The sequence below is a fragment of the Macadamia integrifolia genome, chromosome 3, assembly GCF_013358625.1.
Source record: "Macadamia integrifolia cultivar HAES 741 chromosome 3, SCU_Mint_v3, whole genome shotgun sequence".
Classification (NCBI taxonomy): domain Eukaryota; kingdom Viridiplantae; phylum Streptophyta; class Magnoliopsida; order Proteales; family Proteaceae; genus Macadamia; species Macadamia integrifolia.
The window spans coordinates 5,368,094-5,383,581 of record NC_056559.1 but is presented as its reverse complement, the minus strand read 5'-3'; the positions used below and the strand labels follow the sequence as shown (position 1 = coordinate 5,383,581).

Below are 15,488 nucleotides of genomic sequence, written 5' to 3'. Positions count from 1 at the left end.
CTATATACCCCCATTCAATTTTGTAGTCCCCAGTCATTATTTATTGATCTGTTGTGAGTTTTTTTTCTTTCTAAAATTTAATACCTTACTTTTATGATTTCTGATTATGCTCGAGTTCTGTTGCTGATCCTTTCTGAGCTTCTCAGGATCAAAGATGCCGAGATTAGATTAGCAGAGTATGGATGGGGGGGGTCAAAGAAGTCTCCACGGACGGGCTTTTATCCAAAATGATTAGGATCAAATGGCTCACAATTCTAAGAAAGAAAAGTATTGAGACTGTCTTGCTTCTGAAACTTGAATGTTCTAGCATGAAAACCAAAATCTTTAACCTCTAAAGATAAACTGAAAACCATTAAACCACACTTTTTTAACTTGTTTGTCAGCAAGAAGGTAGCTGTTTCAAAATTTTGACCTCAATCAGCAAAGCTTAAAGGAAATTCAGACCTAGAACCATGAAATCTAGCCTAAAATTGAAACTATCGAACCCAAATATGAACCTGGTTGCCAAGGTTGAACATCACTAAACAAATCCAACGAAGTAGCAGATATTGCTAGAATGGGTTGGGGGAGGAAAAGAGATGAGATCATCGGACTTAGAGATGGAGAGAGATCAAGGCAAGCACTGGCCAACGAAGGGATGGGAGCGCTTTTTTGTTTCTCCCGAATAAAATGACAACGACGAGGTGGTATTTGCATGCATGGGAACATTTCTTTTCAGATTTTCTTTCATCCACTTTGCCAACGGTATTGAGGTGTGATGATTGTACTATGGGTTTATCATTAGCTCCCCCGCCCGCCAGATGAGCTAGATGACAAGATTCTCTCTTCACTTAAGGTGGAGAAAAATTATATACTTTTTTTTTTTTTTTTTGAGCAAAAGAATGAGAGAATTCTAGTGGGGCCCCATGTTATGAGTCGAGATCATTGTTTGTTTACCACTGGAGGATCTAAAGTCCCATCTACCATCTTATTGCAAGGGAAATAAAATGGAAATAAAATTATGGGAAAAGATATCTGTCCGATTGCATACCTCTAAGCCTTTGCACAGGGACATGTGAAATTACAACTCCCCCGCCCCTTATTTAGATGCCCCTATGTATTGTTCCATTGGCATTTGCCTTGCACACAACCTGACAGCGATCCACAGCCTACAAAATTAAAATAAAAATTTAGGGAAGGATTCTTTGAGACTAAAGCTTAGCCTACGCATTGTGATTTTTTTTTTTTTTTAAAGAGAGAAATAAATAATAAACAATATCCGTGCGTGTCAGTTCTTTCTTTAACCGCCCCACCCCATGTCACACCATCCATGGGGTGTGGTGGTTGAGATGGGTTGAGGTGGTTACCTATAGGGGAGAGGAAAAGTGATGATCAAGCCTATTTTTTCTGTCTAAAAAAGCGATGATCAGGCCCCACCTTGGTATTTATCTTCCTTTTGGGGAGCATGCCCAAGGGGAGCTTTTAAGGTTTATATAGGGGTTATTACATAAATTTGTATTTCCTTGTTTTCCTTTGGATTGTTGTGATAGGACAAAATTTGGCTGTTGTCAAGTAGCTGTAACACTCGTTGGTAACCAATGAAATAGAATCTAGAGGGGTGTATTATAAAATACTAAAACCTAGAAGGGTATTTGTGAATCAAAGGGGAAAGTGAATTATTCCACTCCATTGGCTGCCAGCAAACCTTGCTACAACTTAGGCAGCATCCAAATTTGTTTCGTTGTGATGAGAGCTTATTACTGGGAATTTTTTGTAAATAGGAAGAGGCATGAGAATGAGAGTTTATAACCCTTTTTGTATTCATTCTAAGTTAAGAATGTGAATTTGTAACCGAAACCGTTTATCGATTACCGAAATCGAATCGATCCATTTACACCAAAACTGCAAAACCGTTTAGTAAATGGTGCGGTTATGGTTTCAAGTTTCAGGCCGATTAACTAAATGGGTTGGGTTGGTTTTAACCGCAAAAACCATTGATTTCAAACCAAATTAAAACCGTTTAAATCGAACCATTTAAACCGTTTAAACCGATCCGATTAATCTATATAACAATTAAATAAAGCAGGGATAGTAATCCGTATAAAATTAAATTAAGTGCCCATCATACTTTGGTATGATTTATTGCAATTTAGTTCAAGTTTAGGCTTTAGATCATAAACTTGTAATCCATATATGTTATTATGTTATCACAAATGGGGTGTTTTGGCAAAAATCACCTGTCATTTTAATATTTTATGTTGTAGAAGGCTGGATTCGGATGTTGTATGATATTAGTTCTATATGTTTCAGAATGATCATGCAAAGAAATAGCACTAGATTATCAAATTAAGACATACCATCGTTAATATAGAGTCTCTTATTTGTGGTTGCCAATTATTTTTTGACAAGCTTATGATCTTTAGTTTAGAGATGTTGCAAGTTATAACAAACCGATTGTGAACCGTTTCATAAACCGTATGGAATAAATCGAAACTAAAATCATTTACTAAATGGTCACGGTTTCAGAAAATGGAACCGTTTAGTAAATGGTGCGATTATGATTTTAGTCAAATAAATGTGAACCAAACCAATCTGCACCATTTAAACCGATACCGAACCAATTAACACCTTCCATTCATTGTATGTACGGAAGCACCCCCGGAATACTTTCTCAGTTCCTCCTTCCAATTGAGTTGCCGCCTCGCCGGGTGTGGCTGCCAGGGTGACATTTTCACTTTCCATCTTACCCGAAAAAAAAAAAAAAGAGAAAGAATAAGAAAAAGGAAAAAAGGAGGAGGAAAAAGAAGAAAAGAAAAAAGGACATTTTCACCTTCCTCTATAAATATGTCAAGGCATGAGTCTCAAGAAATTAGAGACTCTGGCAGTCCGCAGAGAATACAAGCAGAGAGAGGAAAATGGAGAAAAGAAAAACTCCAAGATCCCTGGTGTGGGTCGTCACCATTTTCGTGATTTTCGTCTCCGTTGCTTGCATCGATGATAAATGTTCAGCTTGCAATGCAATTGCGGTAAGGATATCTCATTTCTCTTTCTTTTCCCAGAATTTCTATGATATCAGATGGTTCTACCTTAAGTTGTGATAATCCTGACCAGTCCTCGAAGCGAAATTATGTTTTCTCATTTTCGTTGTTCTTTCAAGTCGCAACTAGCAACTAGCAACTCGCAACCTTTAGGTATTTAAGTTTCTTACAGAAAAGCTGAATTCATTTTTTTGATCGCTTTGCTTGAACTGGGTAGTTCTACTTTTCCCCTTTATTTTTCCTCTTTCTTTGAAGGTTTGGGTGGGGTTCGGGTAGTTGACCGCATCTTTAATTCCTGGACGTAATTCTGGCTTGATTATTGGGAGCTAGGACATGGTGAAGTCTTTTGATACTCGAAAAACTTCTCTTTTATTGATATTTTTCTAATGAATAAATAGTATGCTTGCCTTTTTTTTTTTTCAAGCTCAATTCCAAGTTTTAATCACAATGTTGCAAGCTCTATTTCGCACAATGTGCTTTGACAAAGAGCACCTTGCGTGGCATATTGTAATTCTGTAAGGAGAAAACTTGGTTTGACACTCTTGGATATGAACCTTTTTCTCTAGTGGGTAGGTTTGGTACGAGGACCATTCTGGAAATTAATGTGGAAGTCTTTTGAACATTTTAAGCTTAATCTTGAATATATGCACATTGAAGTTAAGAATCTGATTCCCTTACTGAACTATTTGCAGGAGGAGCTGGAGCTTGGACTTTCAAAGGTAAGAATTTTATCATTTACCCTCTTACTTCACTTCTCTATTGTCAGTTGACCTGGCCATCACAGGCACTTAGTCACTTACTGTTGGATGGTGCTTCAATGTTCTTATCTTGTTGCTATATAGTGGTGTACATGTAACACATTGTAACTTAATGTGACCAGTTTCTTTAATTGATTCAACTAAAATTAGTTGCTAAGTTTCTTCTGGAAAAAAGAATTGACCTTCATAGCCAGTTGGTTTCAAGCCGGCTTTATTTTTACACAGATATGTGCGCACATACTTCTTGGAGTCCTTTATTCTTAAGATCCTAAAAATCCAACCCTTATATCATGTCTTACCATCATTGAGTCTCTCATCTCTCGTCTCTCATCTCTCAATGGAGTTCAAACCCATTCCAATGGATGGAAGGATTTGTGTTCTTTGCATGCCATCTTATGTGGAATATGAAGAAACAAATAGGTAGTTGTACAGTTACAATAGGAAATAAAATAATACTCAAACTAGACTTAACCTAAGATCAACTACTAACTAAACTAACTCACAATATGATCGGGAAAATCCATTTTATTGTGACAGCCACTTACCACTAATGTACCACGGTACATATCTTAACAAACATGGTGTCTAGTAGTAAAAGAAAGGTAAATAACATGAATAAATTTCTTGCAGTGACTGAACTTTTTGTTATTTTCATAGATAACTTGCTACAGATGATAGTGGTGAGAGAAACAAAGCAAAGGATTTGAAAATACTTGGACTTTGATGAACTTGCTTCTTTTCCTGTTGCTTCTCTTCTGTGTGTAAGTTGGTAGGATTGTAATAGCTTGTTTTGGTTATGGTATGAGGTGTAGACAGAGGGAGCAGATATACAGATAGAAAAGAATAGAAGACCTGTATGGATCCTTTTAACCATTTTTTTTCCCCTTCAGTCATTACCCTCTTAAATTTACCACTGAGGATAGGTATAGTGAATCTTGGAAAAGAATCTCAGATTCCATAAACATGTAAAAATATCAATATCTGCCCATTAGTTTACATTCAGATGGAAAATATCCCCCCCCACCAAAAAAAAAAAAAAAAGAGAAGTGGAAATCCTTTGTGTTCAAATGTTTTTTGTGTATGGTTTTACTTACTGGGTGTCCATTGTTTCATACTTCTTGTAGGAGAAACCAAGGAACCATTTAGATATGAGACATCGTTTAGACTCTAAAGGCCAACGCAGAGGAAAGTTAATTGATTACAGGTATTACTTCAATCTTTTCTTACGTAAATTAAAAAAAAGGCAAAAGAGATCAAGGAAAAAAGATCGAAGTTCAGCTCGCAATAATCTGTCAGATTTGATTGGTTCTAACATTTTTTATTTTTAATACCATGTTTTTGTCCCACAGATTTGTTTCAACCACTTGAAGTTTCCGATAGTTTATCTTGCTCAAATGAGCTTACATCAAGTCTCGTTAGACATATTTTCTCAATTTCTGCTATTAGGTTTCTATCTATATGGATTAGAAGTTACACATATCTTGCTGTATCTAACTGTACTTTGGACTTAGCTAAACCTATTACAACTACTGGGTTCAACTACACAAACCTTCTTCCTCCTTCCCAATGTCTGGCATATTCTATTATCGGAAGCCATGAGATCTTTTCCTTGATCCAAATCCTTTCTAGGCTTCTAGCCTTCCCCTTGTCAGGTTGTAGCATTCAAGTTGCCCTTCATTGATCCTTTTCATCGGTGAAGTTGTTATTCTTCATTAGATGTGACCAAACATTCAGTTAACTGTACGTCTTGTAGCCTAATGGTGCTGCCCCTTAGTTCACATAAAAGAATTAGTTGTGAAACTGGTTTTATCTTTTCTAGTTTTTTTAGCTTAGTCCTTCAGAAGTCGGAACATCCTTCTCATCCATGCTCACTCTATGAATGTTTAGGTTCTTGATTGCCTATGCTTTATTCCATAGAGACCATCTCAAGTTACATCTGTCTTAGAACATTTTCTCCTAGATTTGATCAGTGTGTGTTATCTCTCCCACCTATTCATAAATCATAATGCTCTAATGTATCAGAAACATTTTCTTAAGCTTCTCCCGTTTGTGGATGATCAAATCAAGACAATTGACATGGTCGCTTTGGAGTGTCTCTTGGACATAAATTTTGATTATTCCATTATTTCCTACTTGTGTTTGCTCAAATTGTGTTCCAGGTGTCTTGCCTTAGCCGACTTATCTTAATACATACAGGTTCTAAAAACTTTTCTTCAGCTTTTATTTTATTGTTGTTTCTTGGATATCAAGCTTTCCATCCACTTTAGTTTTGTGACAGGGGGCTTCAGTTAGCAGACCTTCTTTCTCCATTCTCTTTCACCATCTCAGGGAACATGCTAAGTTGATCACTCTCAAGGACTGAGAGCCTTCACCTTACTCAAGGGCTTGCTGGAAGTCAAGGAAGAACTAGAATTTTAGTACCTTTAGTTTGACAATCATTTTTTAGATATTGTTGGCACCCTGGAATGTATTTATTATGTTATTCACATGTCTTAGTAAAGAACATATTCTATGATGTATACTTTGTATATGAATTGTTTTCATCAAATTTAGAAGTTAATTCAATGTTTGGTAAAATCTCGTGCCAAATTGAGCTTTTTATTATGATCTATTTGCTTTCTATGTGTTAATGACTAACCACTGAGCATTTATTCCAAATAGAGTCAGCGAGCTGAGAGTAGTTGAACTTTTGGATGGGCTCTGTGAAAAGATGCAAGATTATACTCTAGAGAAGGTAATTTTTGGTACTGGAATTTGACCCCCTTGGAATAAGGAATGAGTAACTTCACTCTACATGACATTCTTTTGAGGAGAAATGCATGTTTTATAGGTTCATGTTAAGTGACCTAGTTTCCCTTTCTAAGTGGTATGAATTCTGTGCTGCAAAAGTTTTCATCTTTTGATAGAGCTGATAATTTTTATGTTAAAATTTTGCTAAATCTGTTGCCGGGATGCTGAACATGCATAGCGTACTCAAGTTGAGACAATAAAATACTGGTACTGGTGCCAATGCCTGATATTGCTTGGATGCTTGAGTACAATTTCTCATTTCTTATCACATTCTAACTACTGATCTCAATGAAAAAAAAAATCTTTAGCAGCCTATTTTGTTGCAATAATAAAATTTTGTAAATATTAGAGTTTCATGGAACTTTGGTGGTTTTTAAGGCCAGAAAAGAAGATATTAGCCTTTAAAAAAATAAGAGAGAAGACATCCTACGAGTTTCTGAGATGGGATACTCGTATTAGTATTCATGTCAAGGATTTTGAGAAGTCCTCAATCTTTCCCAGATCAGTTCTTGTATCTATGTTCAGAAATGTGCATTATAGTATATTAGCAGAAATGGTTTGAATTTCTTTCAAACACACATGAATGTTCATCTTCCTAGGTGGTTGATGTTTGTTTGGTTAACAACTGTGTGCTACAAGCCTACAAATGGTCTTGAGTCCAATCACACTGGCACCTGTGCTTAGAATGTTCACATTTCCAGGTTGCTGATATGTTGCACTTTGAATATGCAGTTAGATTCCACTAGACGAGAATGGATCAAAGTGGATGATTGGGACAACCTGACAATTGGTACGGTTTTTTCTGAATTACTTTACTAGACAGAGCATCTATTAATTCATGCTCTTATGCATTATATATCAGTATATGTTGGATAAGGCTGAGTTTTTTGTTGTTGTTGTTGTTGTATATGTGCTTTTAACCTTACCAGTTAATGCCAGCCACGGGCCATGATGTTCCTGTTTTGTTGTTTGTATCCTAGAAATTTATGCTTATGATACACCCCCTTGAGGTAGAGAATCATCTTTTGAGGAACATCCATCGAGCATAATAATGATTTAGCATTCTCTTCGTGATAAAAATCCCGGAGATCATGCTAGAAAATGTCTGAGCCTGCCAAAGGATGAACAGTGTGATGGCTATCAGGGTTGACATGGGTGTAGAACTGTCAGATGATTTTGATGCATGGTAGGATCAGCAAGCTGAGGATAACATGGCAACATGCTGTTTATGATGGTTGTGCAGGTTGTTGTTCCTTTTTCCTTTTTTTTTTTTTTGGTGGGGTGGGGGGAAAGGGATGGGGATGGGGGTGTTGTAGTATCCTGTCCACCTCCGATCAGCCTGGAATTTGGTCATCTCACTTTTAAATAGGTTTTGTTAATTGAAGCAGTTTTCTAATTGGTTAGGGAAGTCAGGTAATAGTTGAAATTTGAATTAGCCATGCCAGACATTCGTAGTTTTTAATGTTATTGAAGCCTTATGAGCTAGATGACCTTTAACTTGAACCGGAGAACCTTAACTCTGCCAGTCCATGTGCTGCTAAGACTGCTAATTCCTCCTTTGTTTCTCTATTTTCCTTTTCTTTTCCTCATGATCAACCTATTTCCTTTTGACTCACCATACCACCAGACCAGAAGTGAAAATGCCTGGTTCTCACTAGTCACTACTTTCACCTTTAGGTAAACCTAGTTTCATAATAGCCAATCCCATTAAGTTGGGATAAGGCTGTGTTGTTGTTATAAACCTAGTTTCATAATAGCCAATCCCATTAAGTTGGGATAAGGCTGTGTTGTTGTTATAAACCTAGTTTCATAATCCACTGAATTTTCTCCATTGGACACTCTTTTTTCACATTGAAGCTATTCCTTTGACCCAATTTATCCCCAGGTTTTGCTTACAATTTACATAGTCATCTACCTTTGAATCAAAGAATTGTCGAAACTCTCCATTTGTTTTGATGAAAAATATTTTACACGAGTTGTCCCAAATTCAAGAGGCTGTATAGGAATTGAAGGAGAAACTGTATAGGAATTGAAGGAGAAATTATGTTCCTGATATTTAATATAAAATTAGCTAAACAGCATTCAATTAATCTTTTTGGATCTATGTTAGAAAAAGTTGTGTCTTGGTCAATCATATGTTGCCAAACATGGAGAACCCCTACCCCATTGTATGGCTGGAGTCTTTCCCTCAAAAGATCCTGTGAAGAATGGATGTAATGACAGAAGTAAAAAAAAAATAATAATAATAAATAAATAAATAAATAAAATAAAATAAAATTATAACCAAGATTTGAATTTTTGGGAAATATTCTTCTGTTGAATCCAATGGAGTCTAATCACTTTGCACCCCAAATACTGGTTGTGAGGGCTGTTTGCTTAACTCTCCCTAAATCATATTTCTTTTAGGAAACTGTCATATAAGGAGGACAACATACAGTGGGGTTTTCCATACAAGTTGAGGCCAACACACTGAAGTGGACCTAGAACTTGTAAACATGTCATGAATCTTGCCTTCTGTTGCTGTTAAGTGTCACTTGATAGGACCTCGCAAGCTGCCCTTTTTAAGATACCTTGTGTTTTGCCCACTCACCTTTCTCTCACCCCATGTTCATGGATTTTCATGTTTTTTTTTTTTTCTATAATAATGATCTATTTAATGGGTAGCATTTAGATAGTTACCTTAAAAGAGGATCTTATCAAGTAAGAAATTGAAAGTAGAAGGCAGAGAGTTGTGGGTTTAGAAGGAACTGGCAAACTGCCTCAGTTTGTCATACTGAGTGGGAGTGATGGAAGGATGTCTTGAGGCTCAAACCGACACACATATCCTAAATTTTTGCAACGATCTCCATTTGTTTCCAGGTAAAAGTCACATACAAGTAAAGTTTTCTACTAAAATTTAAGTTTTTGGTTTTTTTTTTTTTTTAATGCTGGTTAACCTGAACTTTTCCTTGCATGGGTTTGGCCTGAAAAAAAAAAAAACCTTAGTATTTTGGATGGAAAAAATAATGTCTTGGATCATATGTTTTTGCAATTGGATGGAAAAATATTATCACAATCAAGTTACCCTGCTATTGAAAATGTTGGGTATAATGGCTACTTAATTTTCTTATTGATCAAGGGTTTCAAAAATAATTCAATAAAAATATTTTATTGCTGGAAAGAGTACTGCTCATCATCCCCTCTCCCAAATGGCACTAAAACCAAAAAAACGGCGGTCAAACTTATATTGGTACATATTTAAGTAATGTATAGATTTTTAATTAGAGTCGGGGAATTATTTTCCATTCAAATGTTCCTCCAAAATTGTCTGTAGCACATAAACCTGAAGAGATATTTGATTCTTGAATTTTCAAAAGTTCAGGTAAATTTTCTATTCCATGAGGATAAGATCTGTATTGCCATCTGTGTAAATTCAAAAATGGTAACATTTACTGGATTCACTTAAAATCTTGTTTATTCTTTTCTCTTGTGGTGTTAGACAAGCAAGAAGCACGAGCTTATTCAAAAGACATATCCTCCTACTGCGGAAGGTAAGAAGTAAGACAATTTTAACTTGTACATGATTATGATCTACAAATTCCTAGTTTTGTAGATCTTACTATTATTCATTGTGCCTATTAGGTGTATTCTGTGATGCGGGCTGAGCCAATCACAATTCAACCAAGATGTGGTATTTCTTTTATGGGAGAGAATACTCTAGAGATCAACTCAAATTTTAATAGTTGTTACTTGTTAGGGATAAAATCAATTTATATATTTGTCCATGTAGAAGTATATCTTTTAAATCTGTAAGTGTGACCAAATTTACTTGCCTGGATCAAATTCTCATGGCAGACAATGCAATTCAACATCCTTAGTTTATCACTTTTTGATATTATAAAGAAAACCACCTATTCTATAATCAACAATTTCTACTGTTAGAAATTACAAGACAAGGTCATTAGAGGCCAATGCAGCTGTACTGCAAACTTTTGTCAGATGTGTTGTGCATTTCTTTGCAACTATTTGGTAACACAACTGCCTGTGTGCTAGGCCAGGACAATAGGGAGCCAATAACATCCACATGGCAGCTCACATGGTACCCAAGTTTAGTGCAGAGGACCCATCAATCATATGATGAATCTCAGGTCAAATGGAGCTTGCCATAGGGCACAATATGATGCAGAGGCCTTGGCTTGGCTGGACCGAACTGACCCACTATGGATGCCTAAGCCAAGACACAACCAAACCCAAACCGATTTTTGGTCTGGCAAGGGTTGGTAGTTGATAATAGGAAAAAAGCAATCTTAGTTTGTTTGATTTTCTAATTTGTTTTAGAAGCAGATACGTAGGGTTTTCTTTGCAATTAGTTAGTTTCTATTTTAGATTAGTTTCTATCTTTTAATTGCTTTCCAATTTTTTGTAATGAGTTCTTTGAATTGCTGTAAAACGATTATAGAGATTAGATTTGAAGAACTGAATTGAAATTGGATGAGTATTGTTCTTTGGTTGAAGCTATAACCGAACCTTTCTTCTCCCTCTCTGAAATTCTCTCATCTCTTCCCTACCAGCTAATTACAAAACTGCCACTCTGTTATAAGTTTCTATATATTTACAGATTTTCCACCTTCATTGGAAACTTGATTTTATTTACAGTTCTATTCTAGTTGAGGCTAGTTTAATTATAAACCTAGCATTGATTATTACAATTGACTTATCGAGTTTCCAAGTGGGCCCATATGCAATCCGATTCCAATTTTGGAACCTGGATCTGCACCACAATAAAGCTTAAAAAATGGTTAAAAAGACAGGCTTTCAAAAACAGTTTTGAGGGTTGAAAATATGAGGGGAAAAGTACAAAACTGGTGGGTCACTTGAGTGAGTTGGCCACCTAATTTGATATATGGCTAATCTATGCTGTGCCATATCAATCCAGCCATTTTGATCGAGTTCCTTATCCTGTATGAAAAGCACCACTGTGCTAGGACCAGCACCGGGGCCATTTTCAACCATTTCTGCCATTACATTTTTCAGAGCCTTCATATTATGTAGGATAAGATTAAAACTTCTTGGAGATCATGGTATCACCTGTTCTGACATTGTATACTCTATGGAACAGGTTACTTGAAGAAACAGAAGATGAGGTGAGTTCACTTTTTTTCTCCCTTATAGTAATTTAATTTATTTGATCACTTCTAGCATTACTGCTTAACAACACCTGCCCCCTCCAAAATAATAATCTAAGCTTGCTATGTTCATTCCTGTTTGCACACTGTAGATGGGAAATTTGGTTTGCTAGTGGTCAACTCTGGTTTTTCTACCCCTCTAATATACTAATATTTTAAGGAAAAATGGAACCTAAACAGAGTCTAGAAGGGCATTCTCCTGACCATCACATCTTTTTGCCTTCTGGATCGAGAATTAGGTCATTTCTAACCGTGGATAGGTGGTTGATACGGAATCCCATGGATAGGCCACATCTAGTCTTGTATCTCAACTGTATGTTACGATTTCATATCAGTCATATGGAGGACTGATCTCATATTAATTTCAAAGAGAATTGATGTGGGTTTATACGGTCTTGGGTTCCCTCACCTTGGAAACCGGTTTATGAAGTTGAGTTCTTCCAAGTTCATATCATATGTCCTAGGCCTCTGTTCTATAGACAGAATTTGAGTTTTCCAAAAAGATTCCAAAGCATAGTTCTGACACGTGGAGATGTTGGATTGGATTTAAAATTAATTGCAAATTAACTCATAACTAGATGATGGCATGGACATGCCCATAAAATCCCAGCTCCAAGCCTCCAACCAATATTGCCACATTGCAGAAATAGTCTATATGATCTTTGGCATTCTTTATTTTATTCACTAATGATGGCCCTTTGGTCGGTGCAGTTGGCCGAATTGATAAAGAAAGGTTCTGTGAGAACAGGAGAAGTAAGTAAGGTTTTATGCCAAGACCTCAGCAAGCATTGCAGTGAGACAAGGTAATTATCGTGTGGTGTGGCTGAATTTTGTTTGAACAATATTTAACAACATTTTCAGGTCTTCATCTTACTGATTTGCTGTCCAATCATCTACTTTTGGCACTGAACCAAATTCATATCAGTTAATCTCATCATCTTGTCCATCTTGTTTCACCTTCAGTGCTGTTGCGACAATTAGCTTGATTTTTTATTTTATTTTATTTATTTATTTATTTTTACATTAGGCACATTACTGCTTGTGGTTAGTTGTGATTTTGTATGATTACACACTTTTATGAGCGACTGGTTTAATGCTAAAAGGTAGATCGCCTTTTCCTACTTTGTAATGACCACAGTTTTTGTATTCATTTATGCAGTAATTCTCACCTCCCGGAGTATGAAGATGATGAGGAATCAGATGGTGATCTCTGAAGGCATGCTTCACGAGTTTCCTGATTTTTTTGCAGCTCAGAAAGAATTAGAGTTGCGGGCCTGCTCATTAACCAAGCTCTATATTAAATCCTGATTATGTACACACTGAAATGAATGAAATAGGTCTCGTTCTTAAAACTCTTTCTAGAACCCAGCAAATTTTTTGAAACTGATCATTCCCTGCTTTTATGTATCTCAGTGTTGTCAAGTTCCAGAATGAATGTGCTGTTGCTTCAAATATGATTAAGAAAGCAAGAAGAATTATGAACACTATATGACCAATTGGTGGATAATTTCTAATATGTGGTCAATTTAGTTTACAAGTGGAAGGTATTTTGATGCGAGAGAGAGAGAGAGAGAAAGAGAGTTTTTTGTCATCTGGTTAATGGCTAGGCCAAGGCAAAAAGAACCTGGCCAGTCATGGTTCCAGTCTCAGGCTCTCAGCTCAAGTTGATCTAACTTGACAGGGACATGGGTTCACATCAGGTGCCAACCTTTTTTGAAAATTTTCATGTTTTGTTTGCAAATTGCTCAACTTTCGCACAAATCACGTGGCAGGGGAGTCTACCACGATATATAAAAGCACGCTTTGGCTTTGTCGTGAAAGTCTCTCTTCGTACTGATGGTGATGCCTACCTACCCGACGAACTACGATCGTTCTAACGCACTCTTCCATTTATCTCGTGGGCATTTTTTAATTTAATGGATGGACAATACTTTCTTTCATGTCAACAAGATATGGTGAGAATTAGGTTGTCGCCGTCCTGTGTGGCACATAAGAATCAATGCCTCTTTCATTTTTCTTGTGGGCATTTTTTATCTATTGGCGTAACACTTGGTTAGTGTGGTGAAAATGAGTTGTTATCATCTTACGTGGGGCTAAAATTTCTTTTTTGGGGGTAAAGGAACTCTGCCTGTTAGGGGGGCTGGGGTTCTGGTGTAGCATCTCGAGGCATGCACTCGTGTGTTGGGGTTTATATCTGAGTGTTTTAAGTTGTCGAATGTGCACTATAACCCTTGTGTGCCACAAAAGAATCAGATCATATTATGGGTGTATTGATCACAAGCAGAGTTCACCAAATCATGATTGGCCCTGATAAGTTTGGAGTAGAGTATTTTGGGTCTTCATCACCAAGGGGTGGAAGTTGTTGCTTCCAATAGTCCAACCATAGTCTCAATTCACCTTGAGTCTTTCCAACTTCACTTATCATGAGAGAAACTATATATATATATATATATATATTTTATTTCAAGAAAAATTTCTGTCGGCACAAAGAAAGAAAGTTTCTGTCTTACGTGATTTGATGTTATGAATGAACTCTTGAAAATTCAACATTTTTTTGGGTCTAATCAAGAGATCAGATGGAGTGCATTAAGAGATCCTCTTCTCATCTGAAAAATAGATCATTTTCTTTTTTAATCCTAATAATTTTTAAGTGGGGCCTTGAAGATGTGTGCCTTGGAATCCTAATCCCATGGGACACATGGAGTTGCTTTAGCTAACTGCTAGGCCCTTGATTTTAGTCATGATTCTTGACTTCATGTAGTATATAACTCAATCTGTCATCATCAGTTCATATACTTCCTCTTAATTAGATCCCCTTCCAAAAAGAATTGTGTTTATTCCAACACTTTGCATAATAATCCAGTATTCATGTATGTCTCTACTATCGTAATAAAAGTTAAAAGCTGTGGAGATTCAAATTGGAATGATCCATGCAACCAATCACTTCGTACTTCATCCTCTGGCATGTATCCACGTACTCATAAGGTGAGTATGTTATGGGTATATGGTCCAAACAACTAAATCCCAAGGTCCTTTTCTTTTATTTTAAATATAAGTTCAAAAAAAAATTGCTTAGGTGGCAAAAAAAATTTTAAGGTTAAAAAAAAAAAGTTCGAAAAAATGATTGAGAATAAATAGATTCTTTGAAAAAGTAAATGATTATTATTATTATTATTATTGGTAAAGTGGAAAAGTAGATATCAAATAAGACCTCTGGTGAGCATATTTTTTTTGGCAGCATGATTTTTTTTGGCACACCACAGTTCACCAATTACGTTAGGCAATTGTTAAATGATTAAATTTTAATTTAAATTTGTATTTTTTTTTTTGGGTGAAAATTTAAATTTAAATTTATCACTTGCTAGTTTAAATCATTTCTAAGCTAACGTAAGTTGAAATTGGTACACCACTTTTCCACGTGGCACAATTATGTGGATTATCAAGTAGATTCCCTCTTTGGCAATTGACCAATAGAACTTCTATCAAAATGAAAATACTTAGACCTTACATAAGACAGGGTATAGTATTTTTCAATAGACCTTACATAAGACAAGGTGTAGTATTTTCCAAACAGTTCTCACAGGTGTCAACTGTGTTGGCAAGCAAAAAAGTGTCCATGCATGTGTCGGGTCATCTCTTCTTCTCATGCCATGAATATTAATTCTATATCATAGTAGGAAAATTAGGTTTTTCAATTTGACTGCCCATTTTCAAAACCTTGAGTCAATATATATATATATATATATATTTTTTTTTTT

At 36.0% G+C, this 15,488-nt stretch overlaps 2 protein-coding genes across 2 annotated transcripts in view; both read left to right on the top strand.

Annotated features, from left to right (window-relative positions):
• LOC122073726 overlaps positions 1-15,488 on the top strand; it is a 49,442-nt gene that overhangs the window by 21,291 nt on the left and 12,663 nt on the right. Inside the window, exons 16-22 of the mRNA XM_042638351.1 lie at positions 3,710-3,736; positions 4,900-4,979; positions 6,437-6,509; positions 7,298-7,355; positions 10,044-10,095; positions 11,664-11,688; positions 12,442-12,533. Of these exons, the coding sequence (XP_042494285.1) occupies positions 3,710-3,736; positions 4,900-4,979; positions 6,437-6,509; positions 7,298-7,355; positions 10,044-10,095; positions 11,664-11,688; positions 12,442-12,533 (407 nt within the window). The remainder of the gene's footprint in view (positions 1-3,709; positions 3,737-4,899; positions 4,980-6,436; positions 6,510-7,297; positions 7,356-10,043; positions 10,096-11,663; positions 11,689-12,441; positions 12,534-15,488) is intronic.
• On the top strand, positions 2,831-13,214 carry LOC122074889 (protein canopy-1). Its single transcript, XM_042639877.1, has 9 exons — positions 2,831-3,005; positions 3,710-3,736; positions 4,900-4,979; positions 6,437-6,509; positions 7,298-7,355; positions 10,044-10,095; positions 11,664-11,688; positions 12,442-12,533; positions 12,890-13,214. The coding sequence occupies exons 1-9, from the start codon at positions 2,895-2,897 to the stop codon at positions 12,942-12,944; spliced, it is 573 nt and encodes a 190-aa protein (XP_042495811.1). The 5' UTR covers positions 2,831-2,894; the 3' UTR covers positions 12,945-13,214.

What these genes read in the sequence shown, in the direction of transcription:
- LOC122074889 (XM_042639877.1), top strand. Translation starts at nt 2,895, where the DNA reads ATGGAGAAAAGAAAAACTCCAAGATCCCTGGTGTGGGTCGTCACCATT. An exon ending in TGGAGCTTGGACTTTCAAAG is followed by an intron (nt 3,737 to 4,899) that starts GTAAGAATTTTA and finishes TACTTCTTGTAG; the next exon opens with GAGAAACCAAGGAACCATTT. An exon ending in TTGGGACAACCTGACAATTG is followed by an intron (nt 7,356 to 10,043) that starts GTACGGTTTTTT and finishes TTGTGGTGTTAG; the next exon opens with ACAAGCAAGAAGCACGAGCT.